The sequence below is a fragment of the Myxocyprinus asiaticus genome, chromosome 6 (assembly GCF_019703515.2).
Source record: "Myxocyprinus asiaticus isolate MX2 ecotype Aquarium Trade chromosome 6, UBuf_Myxa_2, whole genome shotgun sequence".
Lineage (NCBI taxonomy): Eukaryota > Metazoa > Chordata > Actinopteri > Cypriniformes > Catostomidae > Myxocyprinus > Myxocyprinus asiaticus.
In genome coordinates, this window is record NC_059349.1 from 41,350,325 (window position 1) to 41,377,655 (window position 27,331).

Below are 27,331 nucleotides of genomic sequence, written 5' to 3' on the forward strand. Positions count from 1 at the left end.
TCATAAAAGAGGAGGAAGTGTTTTATGAGTAAGAACACCTGCCGTAATCATGGCCAACAGTCGTATTCAGCTCTTAAAACCATGCACAAAATCAACAGCAGATGACCTTTAGAAAAGATTTATTACGAGAAATTTACGTCAAAGTTTAATCAAGCATTTTCTTTGTAAATTCCAGCTTTCAAAACCAGTTCAGATTTGGAGGACATACTTGGTATTTGGTACAACTAATAACACAGATCCGATCCTGTAAAACCCACACATTTGACTCTGAAGTGTTTAACTGTAGGTACAGCTCATTGTTCCCATGTCTGAATTAGGGCTTGCATGACTCATCCATTAGTCATCCAAAAAAATAGCTGACTAGGTGGCAGGTCAATGTTTACCATAATAAATTACTCAAAATCTCTTTGCTGTTTCTAGCAAGTCCTACTCTTTGTTAACATAGTGTCTGTAAGTGTAGAAAATGTCTGCACAGCTGAGATGATGTGGGTGAGATCCGAATGGGCGCATATTCCCATTGCCAGATTCATGCTGCTTGCATTGTCATTAACAGTGCAAAAAACAATCATGTCCCACTTGCTTATAGTTAATCTAAAACCACGTACACACATGCAGTGACTTCCAGCGACAAAGTGACCTCATCTCATTCATTGTCAATGAGAGCTGGCGACTTCCGGCGACACGAGCGAAAGCGACCACTGGCGACTAGATGTGGGCATGGCGAGCGTCACGAGAAATCTGAGAAAAAGCTTAACTTTATGCAAATGAGGAGCAACTTTCGGGAGCGACAACCAATAGGAGCGAAGACTGTGTTAGTGGAGCTAATGTCATCCGTCTCCTTTGAGATAGGCTCGTGTGAGGTGCCAAACGCCTTGCCTTGAAAGTAGACAAGAGTAGGCCAATGCAGTCAGGGGAGGAGTGAAATAAATGCTGTCAAGTTGGACAGTTCCCTATCTGTCACTCACTCGACGTTGTGTCAATGTAGTGACACTAGGGGTCACTCTTGGGAGCCCCAAACACCTCTGCTTTTTGAAAAAAGGCCAATGGGAATTGGCGAGTGGAATTTGCATGCCACTCCCCCGGACATACGGGTATAAAAGGAGCTGGTATGCAACCACTCATTCGGATTTTCTCTTCGGAGCCGAGCGGTTGCATTCAGTGCGCTGAATACAATTCCTCCAATTCACCTCGTAAAACTGCTGGATTTACGGCGCGTTTCAGCGGCTTCTCCCCCTCTGTGCCTGTTGAGTGCAGAGAATGCCCTTGGGCACTTCGGCAGAGTGAAAAAAGAGAGTATATTCTAAAAGAGTATATTTTCATTCACAAAAAGAGTGGCACACACGGAACGTCTTTTTAAAGATGCTTTCCGTTTGTGTGTTATTCCTGGTTGCGGTCGTTATCTCACCGCTTCTGATGGCCACAATCGCTGTCTTACATGTCTGGGCGCTGCCCACGTGGAGACATCGTTCGTGGATGGGTCATGTCCTCATTGCGAGAACATGACCATGGCAACGTTGAGCTCCTCAAGCTCCAACCCACTGAGAGGCCCCACACGCCAGTACGTCTGACGTGATCATTCCATTGGTCCCCCTCGCCCGGAATTTGTGTGCGTGGCTCGCGCTTTCCAACCCGTCGCGATGGCTGACCCAGACCGTCTGACTCGGCTATGCGATTCAGTTTGCCAGGCACCCGCCCAGGTTCAGTGGCGTCCACTTCACCTCGGTGAAGGGCGAGAAAGCTGCTACCTTGCGTGCGGAGATCGTGACCCTTCTGCGCAAAGGCGCGATAGAGTCTGTCCCTCCAGCCGAGATGAAGAAAGGGTTCTACAGCCCTTACTTCATCGTACCGAAGAAAGGCGGTGGGTTGCGACCAATCCTGGACCTGCGAGTACTGAACCAGGCTTTTCACAGACTCCTGTTCAAGATGCTGATGCAAAAACGCATTCTAGCGAGCGTCTGGCATCAAGATTGGTTCACGGCGGTAAACCTGAAGGATGCATACTTCCACGTCTTGGTTTTACCTCGACACAGACCCTTCCTGCGGTTTGCCTTCGAAGGCCAGGAGTACCAGTACAAGGTCCTACCCTTAGGCCTGTCCCTGTTCCCTCGCATCTTCACGAAGGTCGCAGAGGCAGCCCTTGCCCCACTAAGGGAAGTAGGCATCCGCATCCCCAACTGTCTCGACGACTGGCTAATCCTAGCTCACTCTCGAGAGTTGCTGTGCGCACCTCGTGCTCCGGCACCTCAGCCGTCTGGGGCTTCGGGTCAACTGGGAAAAGAGCAAGCTCTCCCCAGTTCACAGCATCTCTTTTCTCGGTTTGGAGTTGGACTCAGTCTCGATGATGGCGCGCCTCACAAATGAGTGTGCGCAGTCAGTGATGAACTGTCTGAAGGCGTTCAGACGGAGAACAGCGGTTCAACTGAAATTTTTTCAGAGGCTCCTGGGGCATATGGCATCCTCAGCAGTGGCTACACCGCTCGGGTTGATGCATATGAGACCGCTTCAGCACTGGCTTCAGACTCGAGTCCCGAGATGGGCATGGCGCCGTGGGACACATCGCGTGGCCATCATCGGCATCTGTCGCCGCCTCTTTATTCCTTGGACCGACCTTGCATTTCTACGGGCAGGGGTTCCCCTAGAGCAGGTCTCCAGGTGCGTCATGGTTACAACAGATGCCTCCAAGATGGGCTGGGGCACCGTATGTAATGGGCACACAGCTGCCGGCTCCTGGACTGTCCCGCGGCTGTGTTGGCACATCAACTCACTAGAGTTGTTGGCAGTACTGCTCGCCCTGCAGAGGTTCTGGCCGTTGATCCAGGGCAAGCACGTGTTGGTCCGGATGGACAACACAGCGACGGTAGCGTACATCAACCATCAAGGCGGTCTACACTCCTGTTGCATGTCACAACTCGCCTGCCATCTCCTCCTATGGAGTCAGCAGCGCCTCAAGTCGCTACGAGCCAATCACATCCCGGGCGACCTCAACACTGCAGTGGACGCGCTGTCATGACAGGTTACACTCAGGGGAGAGTGGAGACTCCATCCCCATGTGGTCCAGCTGATTTGGAGTCAATTCGGTCAAGCACAGGTAGACCTGTTTGCTTCCCGGGAATCCTCCCACTGCCTGCTTTGGTACACCCTGACCGAGGCACCCCTCGGTATAGATGCGCTGGCACACAGCTGGCCCCCTGGACTACACAAATATGCTTTTCCCCAAGTGAGCCTACTTGCACAGACCCTGTGCAAGATCAGAGAGGACGAGGAGCAGATTGTAAGTACTTGGGGAAGCACGACTTCATTATCAGGTTCCTGAGAGGCGCTAGGAGGTTGAATCCCTCCAGACCACGCCTCGTCCCCTCGTGGGACCTCTCTGTAGTCCTTCGGGGTCTATGGGGAGTTCTCTTTGAGCCCTTGGAGTCAGCTGAGCTTATGGCACTCTCTTTGAAGACTGCCCTCCTGACTGCACTCACTTCCATCAAGAGGGTAGGGGACCTGCAGGCGTTCTCTGTCAGCGAATCATGCCTGGAGTTTGGTCCGGGTTACTCTCATGTGATTCTGAGACCCCGACCGGGCTATGTGCCCAAGGTTCCCCCGATTCCTTTTAGGGATCAGGTGGTGAACCTGCAAGCGCTGCCCCAGGAGGAGGCAGACCCAGCCTTGGCATTGCTGTGTCCGGTGCGAGCTTTACGCATCTATTTGGATCGCACGCAAAGCTTTAGAAGCTCCGAGCAGCTCTTTGTCTACTTTTGTGGACAGCGGAAAGTAAGCGCTGTCTCCAAACAGAGGATCGCCCACTGGGTCATTGATGCCATCGCGATGGCATATCAGGCTCAGGAAGTGCCACCCTCTGCGGGGTTATGAGCCCACTCTACCAGGAGTGTGGCGGCCTCCTGGGCCCTGAACAGTGGTGCCTCTTTGGCAGACATCTGCAGAGCAGCGGGTTGAGCAGCACCCAACACCTTTGTGAGGTTCTACAATCTCCAGGTTGAGCCGGTCTCATCCCGTGTATTGGCAGGCACGAGCAGGTAAGTTCCGGGACAGCTGGCTGGGTGTACCACTTGCGCATACCGCCTTTCCCCTCCTTTGAGGTGAAGACGTGCGCTCTTGACTCCCAGTTGTGTTCACAGACTGTGATCCCTGGATGACTTCCCTCCTTAGCCCAGTGGCAGTTGAGTTTGCGGAGAAACTCGATGCCGGCCCAGTACATGCGCTAATGAGCCCCTGTACTGAGGTAGGTGCTCCACATGTGCTGGTTCCCTGAAGGCAACCCCATGTGATATCTTCTGCAGAATCATTTCCCTGTCGGTAAACTGCGTCTTCCTTGGGCAGAGGCCCCTCTGCCCCCGGTCGCCATGCTTTGTAGAAACTCCTCCCCATTCGGGTAGGACCTACCATGGGACCTCTCCACACGACACATTTTCGACAAGACTCGGTAAGACCATGTGACGTATTTCGGGTGGGGTTTGGTCTCCGCTGTATCTTCCCCTTGGGAGTGACACTCCCCAACATAGACATTTATGGCCCCATTTGGTTAACAAGTTCCACTTTTTTTGGGGGGAGAAAAAAGAGGAAAAGAGGCCACGGCTGGGCTAGCCTGTCCCTATTTTTTGGGTAGTCAACTTGTTCCCGAAGGACCGTTCGACGCTCATAGCGGTGTTGGGGGAGGTTACGCGACGGCCTGGTGCGCTGGCTACGAGGCACACAGCAGTCTGCCCGTCTTGCACCACCAGTCCATGTAACACAGTTCAGCTAGTTGTGGCATTTTGTATAGGGACCCCTAGTGTCACTACATCGACACAACATCGAGTGGGTGACAGATAGGGAACATCCTGTTTACTTTCATAACCTCCGTTCCCTGATGGAGCGAACGAGACGTTGTGTCCCTCTTGCCACAACGCTGAACTACCCGCTGAAATGGCCGGGACCTTGTCTCGGCTCCTCAGCACAAAACCTGAATGAGTGGTTGCATACCAGCTCCTTTTATACCCGTATGTCTGGGGGAGTGGCATGCAAATTCCACTCGCCAGTTCCCATTGGCCTTTTTTCAAAAAGCAGAGGTGTTTAGGGCTCCCAAGAGTGACCCCTAGTGTCACTACATCGACACGTCTCGTTCCCTCCATCAGGGAACGGAGGTTACGAGTAGTAACCAGGACGTTCTTACTTCTCGTAGTGGATCAGCCACTACGAGATCAAAGGCAGATATCGCGGGATTCACATTCATGTGCTTTGTTGTTAATAAAGTGGATGCCATTTAAATTCTGTTGCTTTTAAATGAAAATAAATATGATGAACAAGGCAATCTATGTATCTGTTATTTAATTCCTCATATAAGATGTGTCTTTCCATCCATTTTTAGTTGAATAAAGGCACATATTTTTGATATTTCAGAAATATGATACCAATCACATATCTCATACAGAGATTGCACTGTCAGAGTGTTGGGGATATTCACATTTAATTTATAGACATAAAAACATGACATTAGAGATAAAAAGAGACACACAGTTGTTTAAGTCAATGAGCATTAAGCTGTGTTGTCAGCAAGTTGTTGCCCATCGTGCTTGCAGTTCGGCAGCTCAGAAAAAGCAACTACGCCGCCTGCCTGCTACATCTACGGCCGCCTCGCTGGACATTTTTTGACATATATTGTCATGACATCACAGTAAGTTGGACAGATTTCTAACTTGCATACACCTGCCAGTGATCACCAGTGATCAGTTCTGCACAAAACTTGCTCATCTCAAACGAGCCTAATGGAGTCGAGTGCAGGCAAGACAGAGGAGAAGTTTCTTTGAGCGATTTCACTGTTCTATATGATTTGTCTTTAACCACATACATGTATATAATAAAAAATGATGTATGGAAAAGAAACTGTGGGGAGTCTGAGTGAGTTTGATTCGTACATTTATAGTTCATTCATCTTATAATGATATTATGCAATGAGCACTGCTGCAGTTTATAAAAAACACTCTCCCCTACAGAATGTTCATTTTTAGGGACAAGAAAACTGATTCCTTATCAAATTAGAATGAAATCGTAATTTTACTAGCAAAACGCCTCATCTGTGATCGTGCAGTCCACCAATAACGTTAGAGCGACAGCAGTAGGAACGCCCACTGGCGACTTCATAGTACAGAGACTAGCAACATCAAGCGATAAAGTCGCTGCATGTGTGTACAAGGATTAATGTTCATCAAATATGGGTTAAAAAAAACTACGCATAATAAAATAATGACACTCTGAACTATATAATAGCAGTTTTGGCAGGAAAAAATGGCATATTATCTGTCATATCGTAGCTTGCTAAAGTCACGCTAAAAGGTCACAGCTACAGATGCGGACTTTGAGAATGCGCGTCAAAGGGAAACAGATCCTGTGACATCATGCAGTGTGATGCGACATTAGGTGGTACAGGAGACACATGATCAGTAGAGGGCAGTCGTGTTTCATTTTTTAAACCAACACCGATTGCTAATGGTTTAGTCAGTGAGATAATTTCTCACATGGGACCACCTTAGCCAGTTTAAGAATAAAAAGCACAGTAAGTGATATTGATTAGCAATGGCAATGAGTACAAATTTATGAAATTGTCGCACGTATAATTTTGATATATACTATTTCGTTAGGCTAAATTAATTTTTCACTGGTCCTTTCTCATGCCGAAGCTGATGCATGGCTTGTGCTTTGCCGGGGATCTGTGAATATCTCTCGCAACTGTAATGCAGCTGGCAGTGGCAAAGCACGTCAAAAGTGGACAAGCCATTTTTATTGTGTGTGTATACTGTGCACATGCCAATAAACCACTAATGATTCAGTTACTAAAAGCAATTTTATTTGGTATGCACATTCTGTTACATAGCGCTTGATTTTATTATGCTCCGGTTTATGGAGTTCAGAGGACATTCTAAAACGCTTAACATGGCTTCACTGATACTCAAAACAATGACCAGGAAGAAAACACATTTTATCACACTTTCCTTTGTCTTATTCACTACTTAAAAATGTCAAGAGCTCATAATCTAAATACAAAGCGCATAGTTTCACGTTAAGATTTTTCCATAGAAAACTGTTAAAAAGAAAAAAAAACTTAACATCAGTGGCCTTGGTTGAAATAATTGACTACAAACAAATGGATGACCCAATTAAATGCAAAGTGTGGAGTTTCGTGAGGTTTTTTTTTTTTTTTCTCCAAAACGAAACCAAGCCACATCAAGCATTTTCCTTGTGTACTTCTAGGAATGACTGGCTTAACATAAAAATATGTCTTGCTATGTCAGGTTTTTTTTAGCAGTAAATCATGTTTTTGACAAGTGGAGTGAGAGAAATTTGATTCTCATTGGGCACTGTTTTAGTCCAATACACAAAGGTCTATATCAAAATATCAAATATTTTTCAGGTATTTCCCATAAGGCGCCACTTGTGAATGAAGGGGGAAAAATGACAGAGGAAATGGGGAAAAAAAACAATATGCAGAAAAACATTTTATGGTGTTTTATACAAAATAATAATAATACTAATAATAAATACTAATAATAATAATAACAGAAAAAGCTTCCTCTTTATGATAGCACTTAAATCATTAAAAACATTAAACTACTAATATTTCTACAATTCTTACAATTAGAATTCTTCTCATTCAGAGCACAAACTAACATTTTTTGTTTTTCTTAAGTTTGTGTAAATGTACTTGGGGTTCAAAGTATTTTTCTTTTTTCACATTAATTTTACACATGTCTGGTACAAATATGTGGAATTGTTTCATGAATACAGCATATACTTTTTTCGGCATCTAGCTGGAAAGAAGGAAAGTGAAAAGTTACAATGTGCCCTATAGGTGGGACATGTTTTAACAGGTGAGGTGCACATTGTAACATGACATGACATATGGAGCTATTTGCATTATAAAAGAAAGAATTTAATTTTAATTAAATAATTTTATAAATGAAAAAATCACCTTCTATCAATGTTCTCTAATCTAATTAAAATAAATAGATAAACTGAAGATAAACTAAAATATAATGTCAATAAAAGCCATTTATTAACTTTGTCATATATAATATAGCAATAATTTTGACACTTGACAATAAAAGCCATAGGATTGGCCAAATAATGCATGGATTGATGCCACACACACGCTTAAAAGGGAATTATTTAAATTACATTTCAGACTGCATGGAATTAAAAACAGTTTGTACTAACAGATTTTGAGTTTACCTCATTTTAAATAAACACTAAAAACAGAGATGAAAATCAACTTTCTTGAGAATTTTTACTTTTGCTTCTGTAAAATAAACTTTTGGTCATATCTTGAAAAGTTGTTTAATTTTGCAGCAATTTTTTCTCTACACAATTTTGTAATGGCAACAAGTAGGCTAAAAAATGAAGCTTCTTCTAACCAGTTTGTGTGGAAACATTTGAACCATGTGAGTAGCCCCACGTTAGTGTGTGACCCGCTCTCTCCTACTCTTTGAGAACTTCCACACAACACATTTGCAATCAAGACATCTGGATAAAAACTGAATTTCTATCATTTTCGGGACACTGTCTTGCATATCTACGACCACAAGAGTCATAGATATGCACCATACAATGAGTGCAAATAAACATTCTGTCCCATGCTCATGTGTGTGTGAAAGATAATTTATTTTTGTTCATTAATGTTGTGTCAGATGTTTATTTTACTTTATATTGTATAGTGGATATTGTTTGTATTATTTTTATTACCGTTACTTGGCGGTTCTTAACCATTGTTTTAAGAGAAAGAGAGTCTTCCCTTTCTTATCCCACATATGCTGTTTGAGATTTAAATAAGCCATTTGTGGTAGGGAATAAAAATATGGCATGCGATATTATTTACATGTACAGTATGCTATATGACAGCACATGGTGGATATAGCCAAGTCTGAATTTCACACATACACTGTGGCCTAAAACACCAGAGCTTAATGTTTAACAGCCAAGTTAACTGGTTTTATTCCAGAAAAAAAAAAAAAAAAAAAAAGGTGGTTGATTTGGTAACATAATATATACATTATAGACAGTAATGCTGAATACTTAGACATGTGGACATGTGCAGTTCAATTTATATGGTACCCTATTCCATTGTTAATGCACCAGAAACTTTCCTTGTAGGAATTAGGCTATCCTAATGGAGGAAGGGACTATTCACACCTACAGCAGACACCTACATCCCCAGACCCCCGTAATATCACACCTACACTTGTAATGTAGGTGTAATAATAAACTTGAAGGTGGGCCTTTAATTTTTTTTTAATTGTTATGGCTTTCAATGTGAATATGAAGATATACGCATAATGTTATCTGATCATTTTCTTTATAACATTTAGACCTACCTTGAAAAAAGTCCTTTCCTTGCCCAATTTCTAGCTGACTCCCACAAAGGAGAGACGTGTTAGACGTGAAACAAAAGAATCGTAAATGGGGCAGTTTGAAGCTAATATTCTTTTTAAGAATTTGAGCTTTAAGGAAATAATTTGTGGCAGAGAACAACTACTAAAAAAAATAACACTTTATGCCTACAGCAATGTGTGTGTAAAAATAAATAAATATATATATATATATATATATATATATATATATATATATATATATATATATACAGTACTGTGCAAAAGTCTTAGGCAAATAAGATGCTTCACAAAAACATTTGTCTTGTGATGGTTATTTATATTTTCAGCTTTAGTGTGTCAATAGGAAATATACATTTTAGACTCTTTTATATTATATATAATATTTCTTTTGCAAATAGAATAGAATAGAAAAACAGGGAGCCCTGCAACAGATGGCATGGTCCCCACAAAGCCCCCCACTGAATATTGAGTTAGTCTGGGATTACAAGAAGAGACAGAAGCAATTGAGACAGACTAAATAGATAGAAGAACTGTGGCAAATACTCCAAGAAGCTTGGAACATCCTGTCTGCCAACAACCAAGAAAAACTGTATCCAGGTGTACCTAGGAGAATTGGTGCTGTTTTGAAGGCAAAGGTGGTCACACCAAATATTGATTTAGCTTTTATGTTTACTGATTTTTATTGATTTAAATGTGAATGGATATAATTAAAAAAAAGGATCTCTACAAACTTGTGATGAACTTGTTTTCAATGCTACCATAATCTATAGCCCATGCTTTAATCCAAGAATTGCACCATTTAATTTAATTTAATTTTAATTGTATTTATTTATCACACATTATACATTTATCACACATTATACATACTTGCTTTGCACATATTCAGTGAAATTCATTTTTTTTCACATATCCCAGCTAAGCTAGGGTCAGATTTATTAAATAATTTCACATTTTACAACAAATATTAAATAAAGACATTCTCTGCGTCCATGATTGCACGGACGCAGCGATCGGCCAAAACCACTCAAGCGATGTAAGGTGAATTCATCCACAGCCACTGATCTAGAGTCAGCCTTTCACTTCTCACTATCATTAAAGTTTGAATTTGAGGTGGGAAAGCTGATCTTAGACCAGAATTTAAAAGCCAGCATTTGTCCTTTTATTAATTTGTAAAACAAATCAACCAGGTTTAAAATAATCAATTTAAAATATTTAATTCCAAGCAAAAATATTTAAAAATCAAAATATTAGCCTACAAAACACTATGTTTAATATCCAAGCAAGCAACAAGCAACATCACACAAGTTACAGTGTCTGACATGCCTGTGTGGAAAAAAAATCAAATAAATACTTGAAATATCCCAAATATTTTAACACAGGTTTAATTTGCCAAGCACAACAAAAAAGTCAATATCTGCATAAAAACAAATATCGATGTCCTCAATTTCAAAATACATTAGCCTATATCTTTTACATGTAGTTTGCTCAGATTTTCGGAAATAATGCACTGTCCGAGAGGTCTCTGACACAAAAATAATAATGTATTCTACAATATGATTATAGACAGCAGATCCTCCACACACATGATTACAGTAGCTGCCAAGTGCCTCTTTTATTCACGTTTGCTACAATAACTAGTTCTGCCAGCCAAGTTAAAACAGTGCGCATGAGATAAACAGTTGTAGACATGTAAATAATATTGCATGCTTTTCCTTCACGGTTTGAATACATATCTTCCGCTCCACAATCGGTCGTTTTAACATTGCGACTCTTTTTTTATATTGCAAATACTGTAGCTCCAAAAGTTGAATGTCTGTTGCCTATTATTACACAAGGCAATGAGGGTAGGGGAGTAAGACGCAATCAAATGCCACCAAATGCACCACCAGTTTTCACAAATCAGGCTCTGTCTGTCCTAATCATGTGAAGCATGAACCCAAACTGTGTTCATTAGAAATAGCATTAAAAGTTAAGTGCGCTAAACACTTGGATCCCATTCGCCATAAGCGCTCTGTACCGACAATGCATGCAGTAATGACTTGAAAAGTTTTGGAAGTTAAAATAAAAACCAGGGGAGACAGTCTTTTTTCACAAGTTTAAGGAATTTGCGGATAAATGTATTTCCGTTAAAGTCAATGCTGGCTCGTTTAGAATTTGATTGAATGAATATAATTAACAATTAAAATAGACAAATAATTAAAAAAGAAATGCTACCAATTTAGATGAACTTGTTTTCAATGCAACCATATTTTGATCCAAGAACTGCACTATTTAATTTGTTGTAAAATTGTAAATTATTTCATAAATGAAGGCCTTCTCCATGTCAAAAATCACATGGACACAGCACTTGGCCAAAACCACTAATGGAAGATGAATTTGTCCACAGCCACTGAGAGTGAGCCTTCACTTCTTACTAGTTATTAAGGTTTGAATTTGAGGAGGGGTAACTGACCTTAGACCAGCAGTTATGAGTCAGCGTTTTCCCGGAGCGCCAATCAAATTTCTGTATCAATTCACACATCATGCCCATCACCCTTGACCTGCCACACGCTCCACCTATTTATGAGCCATAAAACAAATCAACAAGGTTTGAAATGAATCACTTTAAAATATTTTATTCCAAGCAAAAAATATTTGTGCTTAACATATTTAATGAGGAAATTAACAGTATATGCTACTCCCATAAATAATTGTGAATGATTTAGGCAAATCAAAATTCAGAGGTTTTCAAATGTAATAATCCAACGACCCTCTAAGAAATCAGGAAGAGTCTATGTTTTATAATCAACTATCCATAATAGTTTTACATTACACCAAACATTTTTATTCATGAACTAAGACAAGCATTCACAAATGCTCTTTGCAGTAAAATTAACAATGCATATCCATATTAAGCATTATTTAAAAACAACAATGCATTTGCTCTACACATTTACATTTTATAATCTTTTAAAATAACCTAATACAATTTTTCAAGGAACTCGTGACCTTCCTGCAATAAACACGTATACAGCCCACACTTTGGAAACACACGTATTAGAATCAGTCTCACTTTCAGTCACCTTTGCAGTCCAGCATTTCTTATCAGAGCGAATTGTAGCCTTTTTATTTAATATTTTCTAATACCTTTCTAACAAGGTAATAAATTAAAATGTGCATGAGATACTGTATGACGCACCCACAAAAGACACAGCAGGCAACCTGTCACTAACGGCCGTTTCACATAGCAAGCTTGAGCGAGATGTGAGCATAGCGTCAGCTTAACTACAGAGTAACTGCAGCTGCAGACTCGAGAGGCTTTCACACTGGAAGCGTTTTTATAGCATCACAGCATTGGCTCTATACAGAAAAACACTGTGATTTCTATGTTACTATGGTGAGTATTTATTTTAATAAAGGCCATAACTTATAAAATGGTTATCAGGAGTGGGACATTGATAAGTATTACAAACTTGATCGTCATGAAATCTTATTTACATGAGGAGGAGGACCACATTTGCATCTAAAAGGTAAACAATAGGGCACTTTATGCTTCTCCACCTCCACAATCAGTCTTGTATCATCCATTGTTGAACACGAATGAGGTAAGTTCTGAATTTACCGATGTCACGGTCTGTCACGTGCATGTGTTTACAAGTGAAAGCAAACTCGGCCTGTTCTATGTTTAATAGTAGATAAAAGACAGTTTTTTGTCCCATATTTTCAGGCTCATAAGTTGTAGATTACTGTAGTTTTAAATGATAAACTGTACTTCTGATTAAGATCTATAATTAAAATATTTTAAATTGGTTTAAATTGTTAAATATCCTGGAATTTCTTTTTTTCTTTTCATTTGTTTTTCAGATGATACAGTATAAAGACACACTAGACTACTAATATATGCTTATTCTGTGCATTGTGTACTTTTTTGTGTCAAATCACATTAGTTTTATCCATCAACAGTGCATGGTCACTTTAATTGAGCGCCAGCAGCGCAGCAAAAATAGACTCGGAGCCGAAACCCACGCTACGCTCTGACGCGCTGCTGGCACTTCCGATGTGAATGCTGTAATCTGTTATTATGGGTGCCGAAAAAATATGCTCTGCTCACACGCTGATCACGCTTTCGATGTAAAACGGGCGTAACTAGACAGAGGGGCGTGAGCTCTTCCTCAAGTCTTTCATGCGCCACCTGGTGGATATTGTGAGAAATACAACACATGTATTTTATTTCTAAAAAGCACACCTGCAGTATGTCAAGTGAACATGCATTTTCAAAGGCCGCATCTGTAGTTGACACAGTTGTTAACACTTCTGGAACAAATTTAGCAATGTTCCAAGTAGTATTTTACCTATAATATTGTTTTCTCCCAACATATTTACTGATTGAAAACTGATTACATCCCCCAAAAATATAAACTTTCATAAATTTGATAAAAAATGTTCAACTAAGCATAGCAAAATGCAACGCTGGATATTAGTGATACATTTTCTTCTGTATTCACAGAATAGAGCCTGTTGAGTAAAACATATGTAAACTTTTCCAAATTATTTTCAGCTGTTTTCTGTGCTGTTACATAATTAAAAAATAAATAGATAATAAAAAAAAATAATTTGATATTTTGTGGTATTTATGGTATATTAAAAATACTACATTACATAGAGATAGATATTTTTTTTAATTATTATTTTGGTTATACCAGCAAATATATAATCCCTATCTATAGTCCCCATTTTGTTTTTTTTTTTGTTTTTTTTTTGTACCCTTACTGCTTATATTATATTCATATACATTTGTGTTGAATTGTGTTGTGAATTAAAAACTTGCACTTACTGAAATTTTGCAAACTTAAATGCCCATTTTTTTTTAAATTCACCCCAAATTTTTTTATAACATTCATTTTGTTTTTGTTTCTTCTAATTGTGTTAGTTTGTATTTTCTTTCAGTTAATGCATTTGCTTTTATTTCATTTTTGTTTATGGTATTAACACTGGGCAGAACCAATACCACTATTTGAAATCCCTGGTCTTCAGTCTCTCTGCAGTCCCTCTCTGCTGTAGGCTGTTACCCTAAGGTCAGAGCTCCGGGAGACTGCCGGTATCTTCTCTGATCAAATCCACTACCTCCACCACCCACTCTTTCAGGATGAATGCCAATCGCTGTTTTAGCCGTCTTTGTGATAAAGAAGTCACGCACATACATGCAGGCCCAGTGACACTAGGCCACCCGTTGCTGTGCCATTCCCAGATAGTACAGTGCCGTCCACTTCCTCTCTCTCTCCGACTGACAGCTACATTAGTCTGCCTCCAAAAAGTAAAAGAGAATTGGATTTTTTTTCCCTTTTTCGGACGAGACACGCGGCTTGAGGTTTGGGGGTGTCGAGAAAAGCAAGCAAGTGATTTAATTTGAGGTGATGTATAACCAGCCGGTTGCCATGGTAATGCTCCGAGGGGGTGATCAAACCCATTTTTCACAAACACCTATAGACAAACACACATATTATACATACACACATACACCTCTCATTTCCCTTGAGTAGAGCACATACCTTAGTATTCCATGTGAGGAATAAAAGTCATTTATCAGCACTGACACGGCTGCTGTTTACATGTCCCTGAGAGAGACAGGGACAACAGGCCACAACTAAGCATTATGTCTCTACTAAACTCTGATATACTGACAATGATACTGTATAGCCAGACAAAGGCACTATTTTTTAAGGGGAAGTAACCAAAGACATTTTCTGTTTTTGAGAAAACTTAGCCATTTCAGACACTGCCTATTTTGTGTGGCCTATGATGTATTTTACAATGCATGGCTGAAATATGGTAAAGAATTGTGTACAAAGTCTGTTTAAGGCAAGTGAGGTCACTCTGCATGCATATTTTAAACTTCTTGTTGCATCTATTTTCTATTGATACAAGTACAGTTCCCATCTACTTGAAAGGGGAAAGACCAAAAGCTCCAAACAAAAATGGTTGGTCAAGATTATGATCAAATACCGTATTTCAAATCAGCAATAAAATCCGACAACAATGGTATTATAAATTGTGCTTCTTTGCAGTAGCTAAATATATAATAATAATAATAATAATAATTTAAGGCTGCTCTAGCTTATGTGCATGCTTATTCTCTTGTAAACAGACAGGTGATTTATCTATCAAAAAGGTGATTGGCTCTTTAAACTGTAAGGCAAGACTTCCATTCCTCATATGTATATGAGTGACCTGTGTCATCCTATAATGTCTCTGATTGTGTGCTTACTTTATTTGGCCTGTGCTTTTGTTTTCTCTTTTTGGCTATTTGATTTAAGGTTCTTATATTCGTACTTGCAGCTATCAAGTTTTTCCATTGTCCAACGCTCAGAAATACAAACAAAATGGCAAAGCTACCATTAGATTTGCAGGTGTTCGGCTGTCAACAAAGATAAACTATGCTATGCAGTGCTAGCATTTTTGAAGGAGAACAATTTTCAAAACAGAGGATCATTTACCCTGTTTTTTGGGTGAACTATCCGTTTAAGTGTTTATGAGCATAAGACATAAGTCCACAGCTACTAGGTACTGTCTTGTCCATAAGGCTTTTGTTTTTATGAGACTGAAAACTGACCAATGAGAATCAGTTGCCTGCTATTTCAAGTACTGGACTCTCTTCACCTCACATCACTTTCCATGTCTTTCCATGTACCACACTCACCTTCTCTTAAACATTAGTTTTGGAAAACGGCTTATGCATGGCTTCTTACATATTAATCACATGCCATTTTAACAGGGGCAATCATAGTGTATTGTATACCATCAGAATCAGATGCCCCAACTAATCAGCAGGCACACTGGACATTGGTCTTTTTCCCAGTGGTCACGTTTTGATTTGTTCTGTCAAACCAGTATGTGGGCGTGTCTGTCAGATGAAACAAAGATGGCTAAATGTTTAAACTCTCAGTGACCTGAGAGTGATACATTTAGGACAGAGGACTGAGAAGGAAATTACAGATCCTGTTAACCGTGACTCACTACGGCAGTGGAATATGTTTGCGTTTATTTCATTCTGCCACTTTATTTTAGATATCAGCTTTCAGATGATGCCTTGTGGGAGTTTAGTGACCACAGTAGAATGGCATATGCCCATTATGTTATGTTTGTGCATATGTATTTATTTGTGAAACTGTAGCTCAGTTCCAAAACCTAGTGAGCAGCCTTGCTGCATACTGACTACATTCTAAGGGGCAGTTCACACAGGACGCGTTCTTGCATCCAGATATGATGCAAAAATTGCTTGGTGTAATTGACCTCCTAGAAGGCAAGCATCATTTTGCTGCCTACCTTTTGGAACAGCCTATGATGCCTTAAAATGCAGTCGTGGTAGGTAGCTCACTAGGTTTTTGAACAGAGCTAAAGTCTAAGACCTTACACACGCAGAAGGCTATTATGTTAATGATCTCATACGGGAAGTGAGTATGTGAGTGTTTCTCAGGTTTATCAGTAGATTAATACTTGTCCAACTATTGCTGAGGAAGGTGATGAGAGGGCGGACATGTTGCATTCAATTTATTAACTAACACCTAATTTTCTTAGCTTGGGGTCTGGATTGTATCTTAGGTCATTTGTAAGACAAATTCAGTGCATCCTGGAAAGCAGGAAAATGTTGAGATTACAGGAGATCTGGCTTTCGCTACCTGCCATCCATCACTGCTCGTGCCTACCACAACAGGTGCTGAGCCCTCCCATCAGCTCTTATAGACTGTCCTGACCGCCCATCATGAAAACAAAGCTCTCTAATTGGTTCTCAGTGGATTAGCCAGGGTTAATTAACTGCTGTCGTTGATGGTGGAAGGCTCTGATGAAGGTCTGTCATGCTGAATAATGGGGTTGCCTGCAAGAGAAGCTGAGAGTGTGGCCAGGGTTTAGCCTCCTCTCTTCTCTCCTCCATTCCTATGTTTCAGCATCCCAGCGATAAAGGATTAATGACAACATTACCATGATTTATTTCTGCGTGGCTTTGTGTAGAATCATCAATCTGTTAAGACATTTTATGTTTTTTATGCTAGATTGTGATGGTAAATCTTGTATTTTCTGACTTTCTTTTATTTATTTGTGTCTACAGGCAAGCCTGTGATGATTATTACAGAGTACATGGAGAATGGATCTTTGGACACTTTCCTAAAGGTGAGGAAGGCAAAATGCCCGTGGCACAAGTCCACACCGATGTTCACATGCCATTTAAAGATGCTGCCTTACATTTAATTACCTGCACTCAATAAATGAGCATTGCTCAAGGGTATAACCATGGACACCTCCCTGAAAGTCTATTACTGAAGGGAAATTAAGCATGGAATGGATGCTTAGAGGAGACGCATCATGGATTCAGGTAGCGCACTGTCCTTTTGCTCCTGTCTATTGTAGATTGTGCCATGGTCATTGTAGTTTTGCTTTTTGTTTCTTTTCAAATTTACTTTATATTTTTGTTTTAGTTAGTTTCAGCAATGGATTGTTAGATTGAGTTTAGTCTTTTTTTTATGGACACTTCTATTTTTCATTTTTATATATATAAAAAAATCTAAACGTATTATATACACACACACACACACACACACACACACACACACACACATATATATATATATAAACACAGTACATTCAGAAAGTATTCAGACCCCTTAATTTTTTTCACATTTTGTTATGTTGTAGCCTTATGTTAAAATGCTTTAGATTATAGCTCAGTGGTAAAATACGCTGGCTACCACCCCTGGAGTTCGCTAGTTCGAATCCCAGGGCGTGCTGAGTGACTCCAGCCAGGTCTCCTAAGCAACCAAATTGGCCCGGTTGCTAGGGAGGGTAGAGTCACATGGGGTAACCTCCTCGTGGTCGCTATAATGTGGTTCGTTCTCGGTGGGGCGCATGGTGAATTGAGCGTGGGTGGTAGGCCACTTAAGTCTTCCGTGTCCTGTCCAGGGGCCAGACATGGAGATGGTGCTCCGTCCCTGAGAAAGGAGGTCCTTCCTCAGGGGAATTCACCTGTGGGGGCTGTCGCGAGGAGCGTGAGATCCGAGAACCACGTCTGGGTGGGCCAGTATAGTGCTACCAGGACGACCTACTCCTCATCATCCCTGACCTTGCACAGGGTCTGTGCAAGTAGGCTCACTGGGGGAAACGCATATTTGCGTAGTCACGGGGGCCAGCTGTGTGCCAGCACATCTTTACCGAGAGATGCCTCAGTCAGGGCGTACCAGAGCGGGCAGTGGGAGGATTCTTGGGAAGCGAACAGGTCTACCTGTGCCTGCCCGAATCGACTCCAAATCAGCTGGACCACCTGAGGGTGGAGTCTCCACTCTCCCCTGAGGGTAACCTGCCATGACAGCACGTCCGCTGCAGTGTTGAGGTCGCCCGGGATGTGAGTGGCTCGCAGTGACTTGAGGTGCTGTTGACTCCAGAGGAGGAGACGGTGGGTGAGTTGTGACATACAATGGGAGCGTAAACCACCTTGACGGTTGATATATACTACTGTTGCCATGTTGTCTGTCCGAACTAACACATGCTTGCCCTGGATCAACGGGCGAAACCTCCACAGGGTGAGCAGAATTGCCAGCAACTCAAGACAGTTGATGTGCCAACGTAGCCGCGGGTCCGTCCAGGAGCCGGTGGCTGCGTGCCTGTTACATACAGTGCCCCAGCCTGTTTTGGAGGTGTTTGTCTTAACCATGACGCGCCTGGAGATCTGCTCTAGGGGAACGCCTGCCCGTAGAAATGTGAGGTCGTTCCAAGGGCTGAAGAGGCGATGACAGACCGGTGTGATGGCCACGAGAAGTGTCCCGTGGCGCCATGCCCATCTCGGGACTCGAGTCTGGAGCCAGTGCTGAAGTGGTCTCATATGCATCAACCCGAGCGGAGTGGCCACCGCTGAGGATGCCATATGCCCCAGGAGCCTCTGAAACAGTTTCAGTGGAACCACTTCTTCTGTCTGAACGCCTTCAAACAGGTCAGCACAGACTGTGCATGCTCGTTCATGAGGCGCGCCGTCATCGAGACTGAGTCCAACTCCAAGCCGAGAAAAGAGATGCTCTGAACCGGGAGGAGCTTGCTCTTTCCCTAGTTGACCCGAAGCCCTTGTCGGCTGAGGTGCGAGAGCACCAGGTCCCTGTGTGCACACAACACATCCTGAGAGTGAGCCAGGCTTAGCCAATCATCAAGATAGTTGAGGATGCGAATGCCCACTTCCCTTAACGGAGCAAGGGCTGCCTCTGCGACCTTCGTGAAGATGCGAGGGGACAAGGACAGGCCGAAAGGGAGGACCTTGTACTGTTATACCCGACCCTCAAAGGCAAACTGCAGGAAAGGTTGAGGTAGAATCGAGACATGGAAGTACGCGTCCTTCAGGTCTACAGCCGCGAACCAATCTTGATGCCGGACGCTCGCTAGAATGCATTTTTGCGTCAGCATCTTGAACGGGAGTCTGTGTAAAGCCCGGTTCAGTACTCGCAGGTCCAAGACTGGCCGCAACCCACCGCCTTTCTTCGGTACAATGAAGTAGGGGCTGTAAAACCCCTTCTTCATCTCAGCTGGAGGGACAGGCTCTAACGCACCCTTCCGTCGGAGGTTAGCAATCTCCGTGCAAGGTAGCGGCGTTATCGCCCTTCACCGAGGTGAAGTGGATGCCGTTGAACCTGGGCGGATGCCTGGTGAACTGAATCGTGTAGCCGAGTCCGACGGTCCAGACCAGCCATCGCGGCGGGTTGGAATGCGCAAGCCACGCGTCCAAGCTCCGGGTGAGGGGAACAAAGGGGACAATCTCGTTGGACGTACCGGCGGGTGGGGCCTCGCGGTGGGGCGGAGCCTAAGGTGCCAAGCCGTGTTGTGGCCGTGCTGAGTTCAGGGACATTGAAGCACTTACCTGGCTCCTTGTGACCACCCCCGGAACAGCCTGGGACGGGGAAGGAAGAGGCCTGTCCTCGTGACCCATGGAGACTGTCACATCGGGGGTGGATATGTGCCACAACTGGGCGCGCAGGGGCGGGTAGACCGCCACTGGAGCGCCAAACCTGCCAAAATGGAATGGTGGACGGTGGTCGTGATGACGGTCATGCGCACTGAGTATGTGACCCAGGGAACAAGGAAACTGTGCTTGCTGAACTCTTGGGTACCGCAGCCACTTGGGCATGCAGCAAAATTAAATGAAAAGTAACAAAAGATTCTCCTCCCGGCCCTCCCCCAGGGGATGGAGTGGTCTGCTTACCAGCTCCAGAGCAGCAGGTTTCGTCGTTCCTGGGTCGCCCATCTCAGGGGTGTTTCGAAGCCTCTCACGGTTTCTTGGCAGCCGGCCGTGAGATGGGTGGCGTCTGCTTCCTGCGGTGGGCTCCATGCCGGGGCCGGGCCGAAGGGGCGGGCTGCGGCGGAGCTGTTGCAGTCACTGCAGGGGGACACCCTTGGCGACGAGCAGACGGGGTGCGGGATCTTGAGCCGTGCTGGAGCAGGATGTGCCGGATAGCCTCCATCTGCTGCTTCACCACCGAGAACTGCTGGGCAAAGTCCTCGACGGTGTCGCCGAACAGGCCAACCTGGGAAATGGGGGTGCCAAGGAACTGTGCCTTGTCGGCCTCTCCCATCTCGACCAGGTTGAGCCAAAGGTGGCGCTCGCCTGGAGAGCGAGGTCAGTTGCCGAGCGCAGCTCCTGCATCAAACCCGGGGCGGAACTGCCATCATGCAGTTCCTTTAGCGCCTTGGCTTGGTGGAATTGCAGGAGAGCCATGGCGTGCAGGGCGGAGGCGGCTTGTCCAGCGGCACCTTAGGTTTTGGCCGTCAGGGACGACGTAAACCTACAGGCCTTGGACGGGAGCTTTGGGCGCTCTATTTACAGTATTATACATGCCATAATATCAGTGGACAAGCTGTAAATAAAAGTTTACAATGAACTTTTTTTAATAATAGGATCAAATGTGCAGATTCAATTCATATCAAGCTTTATTGGCAAGAGAAACTTAAGTGTACATTAAAATGCATTATTATACACTATACATACAGAAATAATAAATAAAAAATGCTGAAGTTTAAAATCTAAAAAAAATTATTTACTCTGGCTACCGTTCAGTCTCTATTGCATCCATGCTGGGTCTCTCTCACATAGTTTCATTTTTGACAGTGGTTACGATGAAAGTGAGCGTTTTCGGGTGATGCAAAGAGATACAGCAGCTTTCCCATATCTCTCCCACACCTGGCTCACCACTTGCGGGTGAAGTCTTTATTCTCTGTACAGAAAATCTGCTCCAGTAATGAATAAGCGTGCACTGCACCACAGTTTTTGCAATAGTATGTGCAGTCGAGCGTGTACTTCCTGGAAATTTATACATGCCAATTTTAGCCACAAGAAGCGGGGAAAACAATAATTAGAAAAACGGATACTTCATTAATTGCATATAACTATTTATTGCAGAAATTAAAATGTTACATTTCACAGCCCTAATATATATATATATATATATATATATATATACACACACACACACACACACACACACTACCGGTCAAAACTTTTGAAACACTTGACTGAAATGTTTCTCATGATCTTAAAAATCTTTTGATCTGAAGGCGTATGCTTAAATGTTTGAAATTAGTTTTGTAGACAAAAATATAATTGTGCCACCACATTAATTTATTTCATTATAAAACTAAAATATTATAAATAAATAAATAAAAAGTTTTTGAAATTGATGACTTGGACCAAATAATAAAGAAAAGCAGCCAATAAGTGCCCAACATAGTTGGAAACTCCTTCAATACTGTTTAAAAAGTATCCCAGGGTGATACCTCAAGAAGCTGGTTGAGAAAACGTCAAGAGTACATGTCTGCAAATTCTAGGCAAAGGGTGACTACTTTGAAGATGCTAAAATATAACACAGTTTTGATTTATTTTGGATTTTGTTTAGTCGCAACATAATTCCCATAGTTCCATTTATGTTATTCCATAGTTTTGATGACTTTATTATTCTGAAGTGTGAAATATTATTTTTTTTTAAAATAAAGAATGAGTAAGTGTTTCAAAACTTTTGACTGGTAGTGTTTATATAAATATATATATATATATATATATATATATATATATATATATATATATATATATATATATATATATAGTGTTTTAGTTTTTTGTTTTAATAATTACAGTGAAAGCTGAGGACACGGAATATTTTCTGGAATATTTACATTTAAAATGGATTTGGCACAACATCATTTGAATTTTCAGCGCAATTGTCAAATGAACATGCGCCAACCGCTATTTCACCACCTGCACAAACACAAGACAGATATTTTCAATTATCACTGAAAATAGCATGATGACTGCAGGATTGACTAATTATTTTAGTTTTTCAACAAATTTTTAGTTTCTTTTATGTTTTTAATTTATTTATGGTTTTATTAAAAACAAAAAACAAAAATTAAATCAATAGTTTTGGTCTTAGTTTTAATAAACAATAATAACCCTGTAACGTGTATGAAAAGAGGCAGGAAGTAAGTGAATGAACTCAGTAGATTTATAATGAAGGGATGCTCGGTCAATCCTGCTGCCATAACGTCTCCTCCACAGTCCTTGATAATTTATTACCGCCTATGTCACCCAGCAGATCGGGCCATGGAATTTTATTACACGCGGCACAGGTACGTTTTCCTTTAAGTAAGGACTCTTTTTAATAGCCTACACTTTGAGAAAATGAAAATGAAATCGGACACCCCCACCCCTAAAAAAAGGGGGCCTGTCTGAGACTTTCGATCTTTCTACAGCATACATAATGAAGCCCATAAATACCCCCTTAGCCCACATAAAAAGCTAATATAATTATGGGGTCTGTTTTATGGCTAATAGCTCATAGTTCAGACACCCAGCTACATGTGTTTAATTAGAGTACAGAACAGTTAAGCATCACTTACTAGTACAGAAACAAAACATTCCTCTCTGTCTCTGTATCTATCTCTTTCTCTGCTTTTACTGTAAGTAGTGTGGCTTCTGCCACTAGATTGATAACATCCAGTTGATCAGGCCAGACAATCAATCAATTTCCACATTTCACAAAACACGGCGTAATTAACTTACCAACTATATGATGCTTGAAATATAAGTGCATGAGATTTATATTGCTCGGAGGGACAAAAGTGGGTTTTTAACAAGATTAGTGTACAGCCCAGATATGGAGATTAAGACATCAGCCTAATTGCTCATTGCAGAGATTGTATTTGAGGCAAAATATGTGTCTGTGCTCTCTTGTTTTGCTAACAGAAACACAAAATCCAGATGGTTTTACACTAATAAATCCCTATAAACATTATAGAAATGATTGTGGAAAGAGCTGTAAAACCAGAGGTCAGAGTCTTTTGCATAACGAATCAGAGAACTGGTGGCAAAACAATTGGAACTGTGAAAATTATTTGAAGTGTGAATAATCTTCAGATGCTGCTGGGAGCATTTCACCCAGTCAAACTGACCTTCAGCATCCAGGAAAAGCTGAAGAATCTTTATTTTGAAGAATGTAAGGCACCTGTTAAAGCCAAATAAGTTGACAGGTGTGATACATCTGTCCTCTCCTCCTTTCCCAGAAACATGATGGGCAGTTCACAATCATTCAGTTGGTGGGCATGATGCGTGGGATTGCTTCAGGAATGAAGTATCTGTCAGACATGAGCTATGTCCACCGTGACCTGGCAGCACGTAACATCCTGGTCAACAGTAATCTGGTGTGTAAGGTGTCTGACTTCGGACTGTCCAGAGTGCTAGAGGATGATCCTGAAGCTGCATACACCACACGGGTAAATCACCTTTCGTCTTTTAAAGTTATATTTGATTCTGAAATGGTTTATCATCGATTTTACAAAAATAGATGAAGAACTAAGCTGATTAAAAATGTATGTTGTTTTTGTTTTATAACATCCTGTTTGCATAATGAATCTAAGTATCACTTAGGTTGTAGTTTATTTGATGGTTCTCTTTAATCTCAGTGTTTTCGCTGGTTTTCACTGCCCTCTCAATCTTCAGCGAGTACAGAAAGCTGGTCTTTTTAGCAGGGATAGTTCAAAAAATATATACGTCTCACATCTATTTAAAAATGTCTTTCATGTCCTATGCAAATGTTTGAATGTATGAAAGAAAAAAAAAAGGAAAGACACAGAGAGAAAAGTACAGAAAAGTTTCTATGAATGTCAGGGAACAGGAGAGAGTTGACTTTCCTCTAAGGGCCAGTCTTTTTGTCTACCCAACATGTATTAATTATATCCCTTTCTGACAGGACAACAGCCTCCAAAGCCCCTAAACCCTTTAGCAGTCTCTCTCCCCCTCTCTCTCTTTCCTCTCAACTTGGTAATTAGTGAGCACCCTGTGGATGTGAATGAAGGCCAAGGGCAAAAGAGGGGTGTGTGGCTGTGTGTAGCTGTTGGTGTCCACTCAGGTGGACAAAGTGTAAACTCAGCATGAGAAACAGTTGTCACATGCGAATGGTGGAGAGAAGTGCTTCCACAACCCTGAAAAGACCTCTGTAGATTGTTTTTTGATGTGATGTTTGAATGTCCCTGTTGGAAAATTCGGTTTAAGATGGTAGCTGTGCTTTGGAACATGGTAGCTTGTTTCTAGCTGGTCATTAGTTGGTCCAAGCTGGTCATTAGCTTGCCTAATATGGTCATAAGCTAGTTACCTGGCTGACCAGCCACCATGTTCCAAAAAACAGCTTGATCACCCTTAAGCTAGTATGACCATCTAGTAGCTTGTTTTTTGATGGTTTACCAGCTAATGACCAGCTTAATCCAAGCAGAAAGCAGCTACCAAGTTCTCTCTGTTGGTTTGATGGTCTTAGCTGGTTTAATCAGGATTTTCAAGCAGGGGTGTGTGTTTGAGTGAGTGAGGCAAAGTGTATATTTAACACAGTGAGGAACTCTTAAAATTTAAGTGGCTCTGACATTCAACGCCCCGTTCCCACACGCTTCAAGTACTGAAATCGCTAGAAGATGAAACCCCTTTAGGCCACACGAGGCACCCGCTTATGTGCCGTGACTTTATATAATTAAAAAATTGTAAAGATTGCTTTTTGAAATTCTCTTTAAATGATTTTACCCCATGGGCCCTGGTTCGGCTCTTTGGCATGCTCCTCATGCATGTCTATATAGAGTACAGCCAGTTTGTCTTTTGTTTGACTTTGACTGCAGAGATTAACTCCCAATGACTGCAGCTATTTAAAAAGAAATTTAGGGAAATATAGACTTCGTCATAGTGGTGGAAAAGAAAAACAAAAACAGCCTCTAGATCTGTATTTTGCGTATCAGTAGCAATACTGCAGCCTGTATGGAAGGGGTGGAGACCAGTGGGTCGATCAGCTACACCAGCTGAGCACCAATTTGGCCTGGCTGGGAGACCAGCTAAGACATGCAAAACAGCTTAGTTTGGTTTTAAGCAAGAAAACCATTTAAGGGAGAATAGCTGGTCTAAGTTGACCATCAAGCTGGTTTCCACTGATTGGACTGGTCTGGTTTGATGGTTTTATGGTTTTAGAGGAGTTTTGGAGCTGGCCAGACTGTGAGACCAGCTAAGAGCAGCAAACCAGCTTAGGTTGGTTTAAGCAGTTTTTTATTTTTATTTTATTTATTTTTAAAAAAATTTAAAGCACAAAAAAGAGGGGTTTTGGGCACTTTTCAGCTGCTCAGGCTGGGAGAGCAGCTGGCAGACCAGCTAACCATCATAGGTTGGCTTAAAATGTTTGTTTGTTTAGCAGGATTTGAATTATTTTTGTTTGTATAATACTCTATTTCCTTTTTTTCTTTTTTGTTTAGGGTGGAAAAATTCCCATTCGATGGACAGCCCCAGAGGCTATAGCATACAGGAAGTTCACCTCAGCGAGTGACATTTGGAGTTATGGCATCGTCATGTGGGAGGTTATCTCGTACGGAGAGCGGCCTTACTGGGAGATGTCAAATCAAGATGTAAGTGTCCTTGAGAAACTTGAAACAAATATGTTTTCATGTGTATTGTTTCAATTGAAATCTGCTCCAATAATATCTCCGCTAATATCATTACCACTGAAACTTCTCAGGGGGACAAAGCCTCATAGCCCCAAGCTGTGTGTCCCTGCAAACATTCAGAAAGTAAAATCTTCTTATAGTGATGTCTGTATAGAAAACCACATGGATGACAAAGGTTTTTTTAGCAGCCTAATAAAACGAGAGCTGTCCAGCTGTTCCTCTCTTTTATACAAGCCAGTTAAAACACTTCAATCACCATGGCTGTATTATGCTAACCATTTCTGACTTCTGCCTTTTTTACCATGAGAGGAAATGTCAGAGAAATCTTAAAGTTTCAGGGCATTACTGAAAATTATAAAGATTTAAAGACTCTGAAACAAAGATATCAGTGTTAAAGAGCAAAGTTATCTTGTCTAAAGTAAAAATAGTCCATTTGATTTAAGAGTTACAAGTGGCGGAGAACAGGAGCTGCTTTAACCATAGAGTTGAGTTATAGTCATATATGAATGAATGAACTTGTACTATTGATTGCAGTCTGGTCTGCTGTAACATGATTTTTAGTTATTGGTCTCAAAGATCCAGGCAATGCAATAGACAAACCCAGTAAAAGTATAGCAATTTTCATTCATCCAAAATAATATAGAAATCTCAATTACTCAGTTACAATTACTGAGAAAAAAAAAAAAAAAAAAAATAAAAAACATCATGACCATCTTAAATGACCAGTTGCTGGTACCATTATAACCTTTACAAGTATGTTTTGGACACTTTCATGTTGGTTTAGGCTGGTCACCTATCCGACCTACACAGGTCAAACTGGTTTACTTTCAATAACAACAATAACCAACTGATCGTATTTGGTTATTATAACATCAACCTGCCTAGGGACTACAGATGAAAATGAGCCAATTTGGCTAAATCTGGCACATTTTACATTTCTTTTGTATTATTAATGTGTATTGTCCCTGATTAAATAAAAAAATAAATACAAATAA

At 41.5% G+C, this 27,331-nt stretch overlaps 1 protein-coding gene across 1 annotated transcript in view; it reads left to right on the forward strand.

Moving 5' to 3' along the window:
- The window catches only part of LOC127442385 (ephrin type-A receptor 3-like), a 218,670-nt gene that overhangs the window by 182,836 nt on the left and 8,503 nt on the right, over nucleotides 1-27,331 (forward strand). The window contains exons 12-14 of the mRNA XM_051700372.1: nucleotides 17,455-17,516; nucleotides 23,931-24,140; nucleotides 26,148-26,297. Of these exons, the coding sequence (XP_051556332.1) occupies nucleotides 17,455-17,516; nucleotides 23,931-24,140; nucleotides 26,148-26,297 (422 nt within the window). The remainder of the gene's footprint in view (nucleotides 1-17,454; nucleotides 17,517-23,930; nucleotides 24,141-26,147; nucleotides 26,298-27,331) is intronic.